The 12,988-nt window shown below is 35.5% G+C and overlaps 1 protein-coding gene across 1 annotated transcript; it reads left to right on the forward strand.

Annotated features, from left to right (window-relative positions):
- The first annotated feature begins 912 nt into the window (after positions 1 to 912).
- On the forward strand, positions 913 to 11,815 carry LOC122306894 (lysM domain receptor-like kinase 3). The gene is made up of 12 exons (XM_043119450.1): positions 913 to 1,738; positions 2,270 to 2,303; positions 2,435 to 2,442; positions 2,589 to 2,759; positions 3,217 to 3,440; positions 10,002 to 10,091; positions 10,227 to 10,323; positions 10,411 to 10,562; positions 10,681 to 10,772; positions 11,053 to 11,191; positions 11,320 to 11,421; positions 11,506 to 11,815. Exons 1-12 carry the CDS (start codon positions 1,060 to 1,062, stop codon positions 11,611 to 11,613), a joined length of 1,896 nt encoding a protein of 631 aa, XP_042975384.1. The 5' UTR covers positions 913 to 1,059; the 3' UTR covers positions 11,614 to 11,815.
- Positions 11,816 to 12,988: the final 1,173 nt, after the last annotated feature.

Here is a 12,988-nt window from a genome sequence, read left to right on the forward strand (position 1 = left end):
AACTAAGAGAAGAGAGAGAGATTTTGTACTTACAGGTGAGGGGCGACAGCAGAGACAACAACATTCTAACGTTAGTGAAAGCCAATATTGGCAAGGGTCAAGGAAGGTGAGGTGTGGCAGCCACGTCAGCAAAAGGTGAGGAAGATTCGGCAATGACGTTGGTGAGAGACTAAGGCAACGATGTCAGTGAGGCACAGGGAGGCGGGGAATGGAGACTATGGAGGGGGGGGAGAAGAGAGGTAGGGGAGAAAGAGAGAGAAGACAAATGGGAGAAATTGCACATTAGCAATATGCCACATCAATATATAAGATTCATTTGTGAAATTATTTTGTATCTCTACTAGCTATCTTTATAAAAAAAAGTGGCTTTACAAAAAAAAAAAGAAAATTCACACTTTTTCATGGTAGTGTACTTTTTTATAAAAAATTTACTTGAAAATTGTATATATAATTATGGTTATGAATGTTTGACAAAATGTTTTTTATTGTAATGCTAGATATAAGTTTTAAGTAGATAAAAATCGTGGAAACCTCTTAAAAATAAATAGATCTCTAATAAAATAAAATTTTTACATTTTTTCGTGATAAAAATCTACAATAAAAAAAAAAAATTGTGCGTGGCTTGTTTATTTAGGACATATAAAAATCTTTAGTCTTTTCTAAATTTTGATAGAAATAGGATGAGTTGGACCAATTATTAGCTCCATTTTTCTTGGTGCGTCTTTATATGACCAGACTAGAGCACTTTCACTCTGTCATATTTGACTGGAATATATATTCTTTGCGGTCAACTTACGTTGTAATATTTGACCCTAGCTAGCTATAGTCTGTTCGGTCATAGGGAAAGCGCCCTATAAGTTATGCCATTACACCGATTATAGCGAATGAATCATTTGTATTTTTGCCAATTAAGTCAACGGTCCTAACCCCACTCATCAATATAATCACCCAGACAACGATCTTAAAACTCCCGGCCAGTACTATTCAGTCTGAATTTATATCTTTCTTTCTAATTTCTTCGATCCCCCCGATCACCAGCAAATTTCACAGATCATTTGCATGGGACGTTCTAAGTTTTCCCATCCGATGAAACCCAAGTTCGAGTGTTTGGTATTAATTGTCTTGGTCTCAATCTTCTGTGCCGACTTAGCCGAATCCAAATGCAGTAAACAATGTGATCATCATCTAGCTTTAGCTTCGTACTACGTGTCTGACGGCGCAGATCTCTCGTTTATTTCTACGCTTTTGCAATCTACTCTTAATATTAACGCCGACACTATTCTGACTTACAACAAGCAAAAGATACCCAACAAAAACAGTACCCAATTGCAGAACATAACAATCAATGTTCCGTTCCCATGTGAATGTATCGAAGACGAGTTTCTGGGTTACATTTTTAACTACTCGCTTCAATCTGGGGACTACTACAAGAAGGTCGCACGCAAATGGTATGCGAACCTGACAACAGTCGATTTGCTGCTGAAATTTAATACCTACGACCCCAGTATGCTACCCGACTATGGGACGTTGAACGTGCCCGTAACATGCTCGTGCGGTAACAGCGAAGTTTCGGAGGATTTCGGGTTGTTTATTACGTATCCGCTTCGGGCGGGTGACACACTGGAATCAGTTGCGGCGGAGACGGGTCTTAATACAAGTTATACAACCTTGCTGCAGAGTTGCAACCCGGGTGTGAATTTCAGCCAAGGGAGTGGGGTGGTGTATATTCCAGGCAAAGGTGACGTAGAATTTTGTTGTGTTTTGAGTTGATGAGTTTTAGTTAATGAGTCAGTTTACTTAAGCATTCATTGGATATATAATTTATGTTCTCGTATCCGAGGAACTTAACGATTACATGATCGATCTTACTCAGATCGATCTCAGTTGAAGCATATATGTTCGAAATTCAATGGAATTAAACAAGTAGATATTCGAATCTGTTCTGTAGCTAGTTTGAATCTAGATTATGATATAGAAATTACACATCTTTTGAGATCATTTTTGCACAACGAATATTTAAGAGTGGTGGACCAAGGTTCAGAGCAGATTAGGTTTGAGGGGTTGAAAACTTGACAGGGAGAAAGTGTCATAAATTAGATAATTGGTCTTTTTATAACCTTTTTCTTTTTTTTACAAATGATTTCACTGAATTTCAAGCATCAAGAGTACTATAACTCTTTTTTTCTCCATCCAATATATATATTTTCTGGGGCTATGATCTATTTCCATTAAATTTCCTTTTATTTTTTCTTTTTCGGTTTATTTGCAGATCAAAATGGTACTTATCCATCTCTGCCCTCAAGGTACGTATACAGCTTGTATAAATTTGATCTTCATATATAGTAAAGGAAAAGGCCGCTATATTTACTTCTATTGTAGTTTGTCTTGTATTTACAAGCGTGCTTAATTTGTTGTGGTTTCCTCCCGTTTGCAGCTCAAAAGGTTCGATCCTCTCCCACATGCAGTTGGTTTTACAGGGATTATGTTTGACATTTGAGACATCGATCATGTCTCAGATATAAAAGTGCAGAGGCAGTGCTACGTACTAATTTTAAGCTTAACATGATTTGCTAATTAACTATAAGCAGGATTAGCGAGAGGAGTTATTGCTGGTGCAGTTATTGGAGGAGTAGCTTGTTTTTTGTTATTTGCTGCTTTTATATATCTCGGATGTCGTCACCGAAAGAAGAAGCTGGATCCGGAGGCGAAGTTTCCTTCGGCATCATCCAAAGATCTATCTGCTCCGAATGGGCATCATGGTATGTGTTTGGAGAGTCGGGAAAATTAATGACAATATCTCCACCAGTGTCAGAACTCCTATATATCTTTGTATTTTGCAAAAGAAAAATGATATTTGCAGTCGTGGTTGTGCAAGCGGCATACAGTCGCTTTGAAAAAAATGAATTAATATAGAACCCACATAAAAAAAAAAACTAACTTTTTAATCGTAGACCTCACTCTTTTTCAAAGCGATTGTACGACGTTTGTAATTCCACGACTGTATGTAGCATTGCTGTTTGCAAAATAGTCTGCCAAAATTTAACCTATAAGGAAATCCCATTTAATTAAGCAGCGATACTGAAAAATGCTTTGAGCTCGTATTTATATATATGCAATCGTAGTGACCATTAATGAAATTGGATATATGGAGATCATTAGAGTACACAAGCTCAGTACTGCTTATTGGTTTGCCTTTTCCCTTCTACTTTGATTTAGGGCCAGGAAGTACCTTGAACGTCAAGGATGAGGAATATTCAACTAGTAGTACTCCTCCTGCTCATGATGGTCCGGCTTCAGGTCTTTATAAAGGCATAACTGTGGGCATATCGGTAGAGTTCTCATATGAAGAACTTGCTACTGCTACCGACAACTTCAGTCTGGCTAATAAGATTGGTAAAGGTGGCTCTGGGTCCGTTTATTATGCAGAGCTGAGGGGCGAGGTAATCACATTAGTTAAATTGCACATTAATTATACGTGGAAGTTTTGAGCATTATGTAATTTTCTTGATGCCATTGGTGATCAAGAGTTGTAGTCATGCATGCATGTAGGCTTATATTAAATGATAATGTTGGGAATTGCAAGGTGATATTTAGTTAAATGGGTAAGTTGTGAGAAAAGGTTATAGGAATTAGGAAGACTTCTATGGTTGAGTTCTTCCAAAGATTGTTGAAAATACAGATATTTTTTTGATTTATTTTATTGGCTTGCCTTACAAAGCACCCTACATTGGGTATGTATATATATAGGGGAAGTAGATACATTCTAGAACTAACCCTTACGACTTCTTAGACACAATAAATAAATTATATATATGCATGGTTTATGGTTCAAGCTGGTTCAATGGTATGAGGCTACCATGCATACAATGAACATGACTATTTTTAGAATATTCAAGAAAAACGAATTAATTTTATATACTCCTTACTGCATTTTGAAACTCCGTGCATTCTTCACAATAAATGAAACTTCTATCTTGGTAATGCATTTGTGAATATGTCTGTAAGCTGTTCTTCACTTTCACAATATATTTCATATTGATTTCTCCATCTGCTTCTACTTCTATGAGAAAGTGATAGTACTCCAGTGACAATGTGTTTTGTTCGACTATGATAAACTAGATTTTTTGCCATAGCTATTGCCAATGTGTTGCCACAATAGATCTTTGTAGGATCTTCTTGTGGTTTTCCAATGTCTTCAAATATTATTTTAAGCCATATTGTTTGGCATACTGCTTTACTTGTTGTAATGTATATCACTACAAGATCAAAAAGTGGTATTTGCGGCCAAATGTATTTCTGGCGATGCTTAACCATGTTTTAACATCCTTTTGCGGCAAAACATTTGAGGTTTTGTGGCGATGTATTTCACCCGAAAAGACCAATTATTTGCGACCATTGCAAAATGTCATTGGAAATAAACATTTGGCACACAATATTTGAGGCTATGATCCAACAACTATTTTATCACCATAAATGTATTTTTTTGGCAAATTTATGGCCTTTTCCAGCTATTTATTTTCACTAGAAAGGCCATTTTGTTTCTTTGATGCCCATGAAAAAATTCTACAACCAAGCTTGCCTGCATATTTAGAGGTGCTTTTCATGTTGTCTACTAATCCAGCCTAATCACTATTAGTGAATTTGACTACCTTTGATTTTGAAGTGGACTTGTACAATATTCCATAATCCATTGTTCCTTGCAAATATCAAAGCAATGTTTTTGTTCTACCATAATGCTCTTGGCTTGGACTTTGCATGAATCTGGACAATAAGCTTGTAGCATGCATGATATCTAGAGGTGCAGCAGTAACATATAGTAAACTTCCAATTAAACTCCTATAGAGAGAAGCATCTGCTTTTTCTTATCCATCTTCTTTATTTAATTTCTCATTATGTAACAATGGATAGCAATTGATTTGCAACCATACATTTTGAACCTCTTTAATCACTTTTCTGTGTATTTTCTTTGTGAAATGAAACTTCCTTCTTTATCTTAACTTATCTCCATACCTAGAAAGTAGCGCATTCATTCCAAAAGTCTTCATCATGTCTTTCTTGAATTCTTCAATTATTGATGAATTATTTCTTGTGAAAATTATATCATTAACATGTATACGAACTACGAGAATATCCATGTGATCTTGGGTCTTGATGTAGAGCGTTGGCTCACTTCGCTCCTCTTGAAACCAAGGTCAGTAAAATATTTATCAATTCTACTATACTAGGCTTGAGGTGATTGCTTTCTTCAATCGAAAAAATTTTCCTTTTCATTAGTGATTGTGAACTGTTGTGGTTGCTCTACATAAATTTATTATTTTAGAAGTCCATTAAGGAAAGCCAACTTTATATCAAGTTGATGTAGTTTCCACTACTTTTGTCTAAAAGAGCAACAAGAGCTGTAATAGTATCCATTCAAGCAGCTGGGGCAAAAGTTTCATTATCGTCAACTCTATGTTGTTGTGTATAGCCTTTGGCTACAAGTCTTACTTTATACTTTTGTATTGAGACATCAAAATTAAGTGTTTTTTTAAAATACACTTAACTCCAATAATCTCCTCAACACATGGACAATCTACCAACTCCCACATGTTGTTTTTTCCAGTCATTTTTGTCTCCTCCTCCATGGCTTTCATCCACACTTCATATTTTGATGCAACTTCAAAGTTGTTTCGAACCAAAACTGAATAGTTTCATGTTTTATACAACTCACATAGTTCCCTTATCTTTCTTGGAGGTAATTATGTTGAAGACTTGGCTTAACTTGAAGATGAATTGGGAAAAGGATTTGGGTGATGAAGGTGGAGTTGATCCATTAGTTGGGATCTCTGGCCTCTTGATGTTCCTAAAGTACTTCATTTGGCACAATGATACTTTTCATTTCTATTTTCTCTTTTTTCCAATTCCAAGCAACATTTCGTCAAACTGAACATCATGACTAATAATAAACTTCTTGGAACTTAGATTATGAACTAGATGCCCTTCTGATTTTGTTCTGCATCCCATGTAAATACTTTTTTTAGTCTTCTCCTCCAACTTGTGTCTTTTTGTAGCTAGGACTTGGACATAATGTATGCACCCAAATACTTTGAGATGTTTAACTAAGGGCTTCAATCCACTCCATGCTTCAATAGGAGTATGATTTTGCACTACTTTTGTTGGACATCTATTAAGCAGTTATAAAGATGTGTATATTGATTCTGCCCAAAATTTATTTGGAAGTCCTTTGTCCATTAGCATTGATCTTGCCATTTCCATGATGGTTTTTTTTTTTTTGGATGGAAATATGCTTCATCGCATTCATTCATAAACGAAGTTACAACTGTGACTTATCAATACAGGAGAACCAGACTATAAGTCAACTAACGCAACTGCTCAGGAGCTTCCCTGTCAATAAATTTCTTTGTGACAGACATTGTCTAAACTTCTACACCTTCTCTCCTGACAACAGTCAAAAGAGAAAGCGTTCTGTCAAAACAGAGCTAAAACAACCTTTCTTCCAAAGAAGAAAGGTACATCCACGCTCCATCCTCCCAAGGAGGAGGAGTACATCCACACTCTCTCCTCTCAAGGAGGAAGAGTACCAACACCTACCTTCCTCCAAAAGAGGAGTAGGACAAAAACACCCACATTCCTCCAAAAAAGAGTGGGACACCAGCCTATTTATTATATATAAAACCTAATATAGATTAAAAAAATAAAAACTTAAAAAAACTGATAAAGGGCTTGTGTGCTCGTGGGGACCCAGCCCAAGCCAAACCCAGCTTTTGTGCACGTGGGGGCCCAGCCTAAGCCAAACCCAGCTTTTGTGCACGTGGGGACCCAGCCCAAGCCAACTCGTTAGCGTTGCATCGTTTCCTTCTCCCGCCGCCACCCACTTTCCCTATTATCCATCCTGCACACGAGCCGGCCGCTCCACCACGATGCATGGAAAGCGCCACTGACCCAGGTGAAAGCACGGCAACCATAGGGAGGTAGCCCATAAAACCACACACCAAAATAGAGCAGCAAGCTCCGTCGCCATCTACCTCCTCCATGGACGTCGTCTCACCCCGGCCAAGGACCACCATCCTCGGCTCAAACCCAAAACCCACAACTCGTACCATAGCCAGAGTAGCCCCGCCTCGCCTCAAACCACTTCTTCATCTCCCTCACCATTTGCCTTCCTTCCTCGCCATTTTCCATCCACCCACTACGCCGAAAGACCACCGAATGATCCTCGAAGCAGGACATCCACAAACGACCCATGAACGCCCGTACCAAAACAGAGCATCAAGCTCTGTCCCACACCACCTCTCTCCCACCATCCCCTCTTCCCTTTGTTCTACAGAAGCAGCCCAAATGAGCATCCGACACCCTTTAGATGCAAAAATGACACAATCCCAACCAAATTAAACTATAAAAATAGGAAAACAAAAGAAAACAAAAAAAGAACATGAAAAAAGAGAGGGGAGGGTGGTGGGAGCTCCCACCTCCCTCTGTGAAGGATTTTCTATTTGGCTTTCTAGAGAGAGGCGAGAGCTCCTCTCTCTAGTTCTGATCTCTCTAGTTCCAAACCTAATGATAGTAACGTATTTCCATGATGGTTTTGATCTTTCGCTTCGATACTTCATTTTGTTGTGGACAATAAGCAACAGTGAGATTATTCTTCATGCCCGTCTTCACAATTTTATACCTCAAATTCATTTGAGGTATCTTCTCTACTTATATCACTTCTTAAAATCTTAATGTAATGGAAAATTTATTTTTCAATGAATATCTTAAAAGTTCCAAATGATTTTTCTCAAAGAAAAATTACCCATGTCATTCAGCTATGATTATCTATAAAAAGAATAAAAAATCTGCATTCATACATAAATGGTATTCTCATTGGACCACATGCATCCGTGTGCACTTGTTCCAACAATTCTTTGGCTCTCTATGTTTTGTTTGAATGGAATGGTTGTTGATGTTGTTTTTCACGTAGACAACATTCGCATGCTCCATCTTTCTCCTCTAATTGGAAAGTCTTATTATATTTTTTGATGTAGAGTTTTGAGTACATGAAAGTTGAAATGCCTAAAAATTCGATGCCAAATCCTTGGATTGCTAACTTGAGCCTTCACAGCTATTTTTGTTGCATATTTCCAATAAATCGGAGAATTTCTACTTTTACCAATCTTAACTTGACTCATTTCTTAATTCTTATTTACATCATATATAGTACACTCATTTCTTTCAAAATGTAGAGAATATTCATTCTCCATCATTTGACCAACACTGAGCAAGCTTTGGTCAAGACTAGGAACGAGAAGAACTTCCTTGATGTATCTCGTTCATTTCTTTGTATTAATAACAATTGTGCGTTTTCCTATTGCATCCATAAAAACACCATTTCCCATCTTGATTTTTGCCTTGACAGATCATGTAGAGGCGTTGGAATGCCTATTCAATCTTTGCTCATGTGCTTGTAGAGAGCCCATTAGTTTTATGACTGACATAGATGATAAGTCCTTATACTCTTCAATTGCAGCTACAATAGGATCATATTTTTCCTCTTCAATTGCAGCTACAATGGGATCATATTTTTTCCTCATGCTGATTAATATCTTTTATACCAGTCTTTGATAAGAGATTTCTTCTCCATAAGCTCTCATATGATTTAAAATCTCCATCATCCTTGAACAAAAATCTTTAGCAATCTCATAATCTTTCATTCTAAGATTATCCAATTCTCTTCTCAGAGTTTGGAGCTTGATAGTTCATACTTTGGTGTTATATTGGAACTCCTCATGCAATGTGTCCCAAGTCTGCTTTGATGATTTAACTCCCATAATTTTTGAAAAGATTGTATTAGTTAGTGCTTCTTGGAGAACAAAAGGAGCTTTTGCATCTTTTTTTTAAGCTCCTTTTGTTTTGATGTTTGACATGTAGAGACACGTCATCTTCAATCACCTCCATCTTCTATCACCTCCAACAAATCTTGAGATTGAAAATTTTTCATCATTTTTATACTCCAATTCTCATGATTTTCACCACCAACATGGTTGAGAAGAACTAGAAGCCATGGTGCCCGTTGCCCAAAATTGATCGAACTTGAGCTCTAATACCATTATTGGGAATTACAAGTTGATATTTAGTTAAATGGGTAACTTGTGAGAAAAGCATAAAGGAATTAGGAAGAATTCTATGATTGAGTTCTTCCAAATATTGTGGAAAAGATCCTGCATTGGGTATATATATATATATGAGAAATAGATACATTCTATAACCAGCCCTTACAACTTCCTAGGCACAATAAATAAACTAGACACATGGTTCATGTTTCAAGGTTCAATGGACTTTGGCTACCGTACAATGAAGATGACTATTTCTAAAATATTAAAAAAAATACATTTATTTTTAACAGATACTATAGTACTCTTTTTGTAAGTGTGATGGCCGCTTGCATTCTTCAAGAAACCTTATAGGAAATTTCAATTAGAAAATCTATGTGGCTCTGGCTTTTAGATTGAAGATGGTAAGAATTTTGATATTTAATTGACTAAGAAGACTTTATTGAGAACAAACTTGGCAAAGCGTACATCTAAATTCAAAGGCCAAGAGGACTACCTTGCATTTGCATGGGAATATTGGTCTAGTTGAGTATGTAGGATCAGCACCCAATCTAAATTTAGGGATGTGCAAGAGGCATTCATCTACTTAGTGTATGAGAAAAAATATGAAAAATTTGGAGAATATTTTTTTAGTGCAAACTTTTATTGAAAAAAGAAAAAATAATAGGAGGGTACATACCCATGAATTTATTAATGAACTTTCACTTATGACAAAAAAAAATACCGAATTTACATCTTTGTACTATTTGGCAGTTGCATAATCTGTTATGCTTCATGTTTGTTGGTGCATTTGTTAGCATTCTACATGGATAACTAACCAAGCACACCCACCTTTAAGCATTTTATCTTGTTAATTTGCATATAATTTTCACATTTCCTAATAGCACTCCCTTCACTCAATATGTGCAGAAAGTTGCAATCAAGAAGATGGACATGCAATCATCTAGAAAGTTTCTTGTTGAATTAAATGTCTTAACACATGTTCATCACTTGAACATGGTAATGTGCTTTCTTTCCCAAAACCAACATCATTGGCGTTTAAGAAAGCTAATTTGTATGTTAGGTTTTGCTCTGTTTGTTCTGTTATTCCATCTTCTATGCATTATATATCACTTAAACAAAAAATCGTGTCAGGTGCGGTTGATCGGATATTGTGTTGAGGGGTCTCTTTTCCTAGTCTATGAATATATTGAAAATGGCAACTTAAGCCAGCATTTGCGTGGCTCCTTAGGTGAGATCCCATGTGCATGGTAATTAGGATCTTTACAGATGGTCATATTCAAATAAATGCTTATAATTCAATTGACATTCCTTACAGGGAGAGACCCATTGCCATGGTCCACTCGAGTGCAAATTGCCCTTGATTCAGCAAGAGCTCTCGAACATATTCATGAGCACACTATTCCTGTCTATATTCATCGTAATATTAAATCAGCAAGTATATTGATAGACAAGAACTTCCATGGCAAGGTTGCATCAATGATTTTAGTGTTATAGATGTTTGGAAGCTTGTTCAAATTGTTGTATTGATATATATATATATATATATATTTGTATGTATATATATATATATTTGCATCTATTGCAGGTTGCAAATTTCGGATTAACTAGACATACCAAAGAAAAAGCATCCCTACTCTCCAGCCATCTTGTGGGAACATTTGGATACATGGCACCTGAGTAAGTTGGCCTTTGAGGCAATAGTGAATTCAGCAATAATGAAATATTAGTGCTTTGCAACATATGCATGCAAGCTACTACAAGGACATTGTAAATTTTCAGCAATTTTCCAACCATAGATACATATCTATATATGCGATTATCTACGCATGCTGATATGTTAATTTCACAGATCCCCCATGCATGGAGTCATGGACTCTTTCCCAATAGGGGAGGAAAAGTAAATGTATGGATTTGCCTGTACAAAATTGAATAAACTTTAACCCAATTTTTTGTGCAGATATGCTCAGTGCAGAGATGTTTCTCCCAAAGTAGATGTATATGCTTTTGGGGTTGTTCTTTATGAACTTATTTCTGGAAAGCAAGCTGTGTTCAAGCCAAACAGTTCTATTGTCGAATATAAGAGCCTCATGACACTAGTAAATCTTATCACTCTTCTAATAAAGGCTTCATATAAGGCCTTTTTAATGCTAAATTTTCCTCCTTTGGTACCACTTATAGATTATTTTTGGAAAAGCCACATTGATATATTTTCTATGATTCACAGTTTGAGGTTACTCTTAATCGGCCTAATAATCCTATGGAGGACCTACGCAAACTAATTGACCCTCGGCTTGGAGATGACTACCCACTTGACTCAGTTTGGAAGGTGAAACAACTTTTTAAAAAATCCAACTACTATTTATTTTTACAATTTCCAATGGAATAAAGCTATAGAAACGTTTGCTTGTAGGTATCCATGCTTGCTAGGGAATGTACACTAGAGGATCCGCAACTACGTCCAAGTATGAGAGCTGTTGTGGTTGCATTGATGATACTTTCATCCATAATTGATGTATGAGGATCGAGATCCTATATATTCCTATTTTCAAAATCAAGCTCTTGACAATCTCTATCTTATTATGTTCCCTATGTTTTCTAATCAATGATCTAGATAAGAAGGAAGTAAATCCTCCGCAAAGTTTGTTTCACAGCTATGATGTCAATAACAACTCCATATATAGTTCAGTACTAGTGGGACTATTAACATACAGACTCTTTCAATGATCATACATTCATTAGTTTAGATAAAGAAAATGTCCCATGTTCACTAGTGTGGACAGCCTTGGTATATATTTTGACTAGTAAATTTGACAATTTTGATTTGTTTCAAGTTAATTGATAATTTTTACATACAATTTTGAAATGGGATTTTTTTTTTCTCATTTAGCATATTGAATTTGAAAATGTTTTTGAATAGTGATTACATGTTATTTAAATAAGAAAAAATTTCATTCATAAAAATAATTACATAAATTATCTTATAAATTAATATGATTTTATGCGATATATTTATTTTAAAAATTCTTTTTGTATAATATTGGTAGTCAAATGATGAAAAGATCAAACATGTTGAGAAACTAAGCATGCATGAATTATGGTTTATGGTCATGAGGTTAGGCATGATTGCAATATTTACCATGAATTCTAAAAAGTTACCAATATAAAGTCTTATTACGTCTAATCTGCAGAGATTAAGTTTAATTAACCTTCGAGTTGTACATCCAATTATCTGTTGAGTTCAATATAAACTCAACTTAGACAAAACATGAAATATAACACCAAAGTACATGTGAATATTTACAAAGACTTTGCTAAATATATAAAAACATTTTATCACAAAAACTAAACCATTGAACAATAATCTATGGCTTTAAGTGTTATGTTAGCTTCAATGCTAGGAACACTTATAGGTTATGATAAACAAATTACATATTTTTTGAGATAATTTTGCAAAACGTGTGGTTGACCAGTTAGGGTTTAGATCATGAGATCATCAACAGAGGTTGAGAATTTTAAGAGAGGAAACGTTTCATGAATCAATGCAAAACCAATTTATGGTTTCAAAAAATTAATGTTCTCACAAATTTTAAGGTCTAAAATATGGAATAAAAAGATGTTTTTACTAGTATTCTACCGCGTTCCCAGTCAATTATGTTTAGCTTAATCTGATAAACCCCATTAACATATGATCAGTTGTGCATTGATCATTTAGTAGATAATATTGATGGATATATTTTGATTATATCTTAATTATATGTTTGATTCACTCGACGAATTGTAGTTGGCTGATTGGTTATTTTGTTTACATATAAATTGTGAAGTGTTATATTCAGAGTTTACTTTTTTGCAAATTACATAGTTAAGCTATTTACAAATTATTTGATTGAATATAA

The sequence above is a fragment of the Carya illinoinensis genome, chromosome 4, assembly GCF_018687715.1.
Source record: "Carya illinoinensis cultivar Pawnee chromosome 4, C.illinoinensisPawnee_v1, whole genome shotgun sequence".
In the NCBI taxonomy this organism is placed as follows: Eukaryota; Viridiplantae; Streptophyta; class Magnoliopsida; order Fagales; family Juglandaceae; genus Carya; species Carya illinoinensis.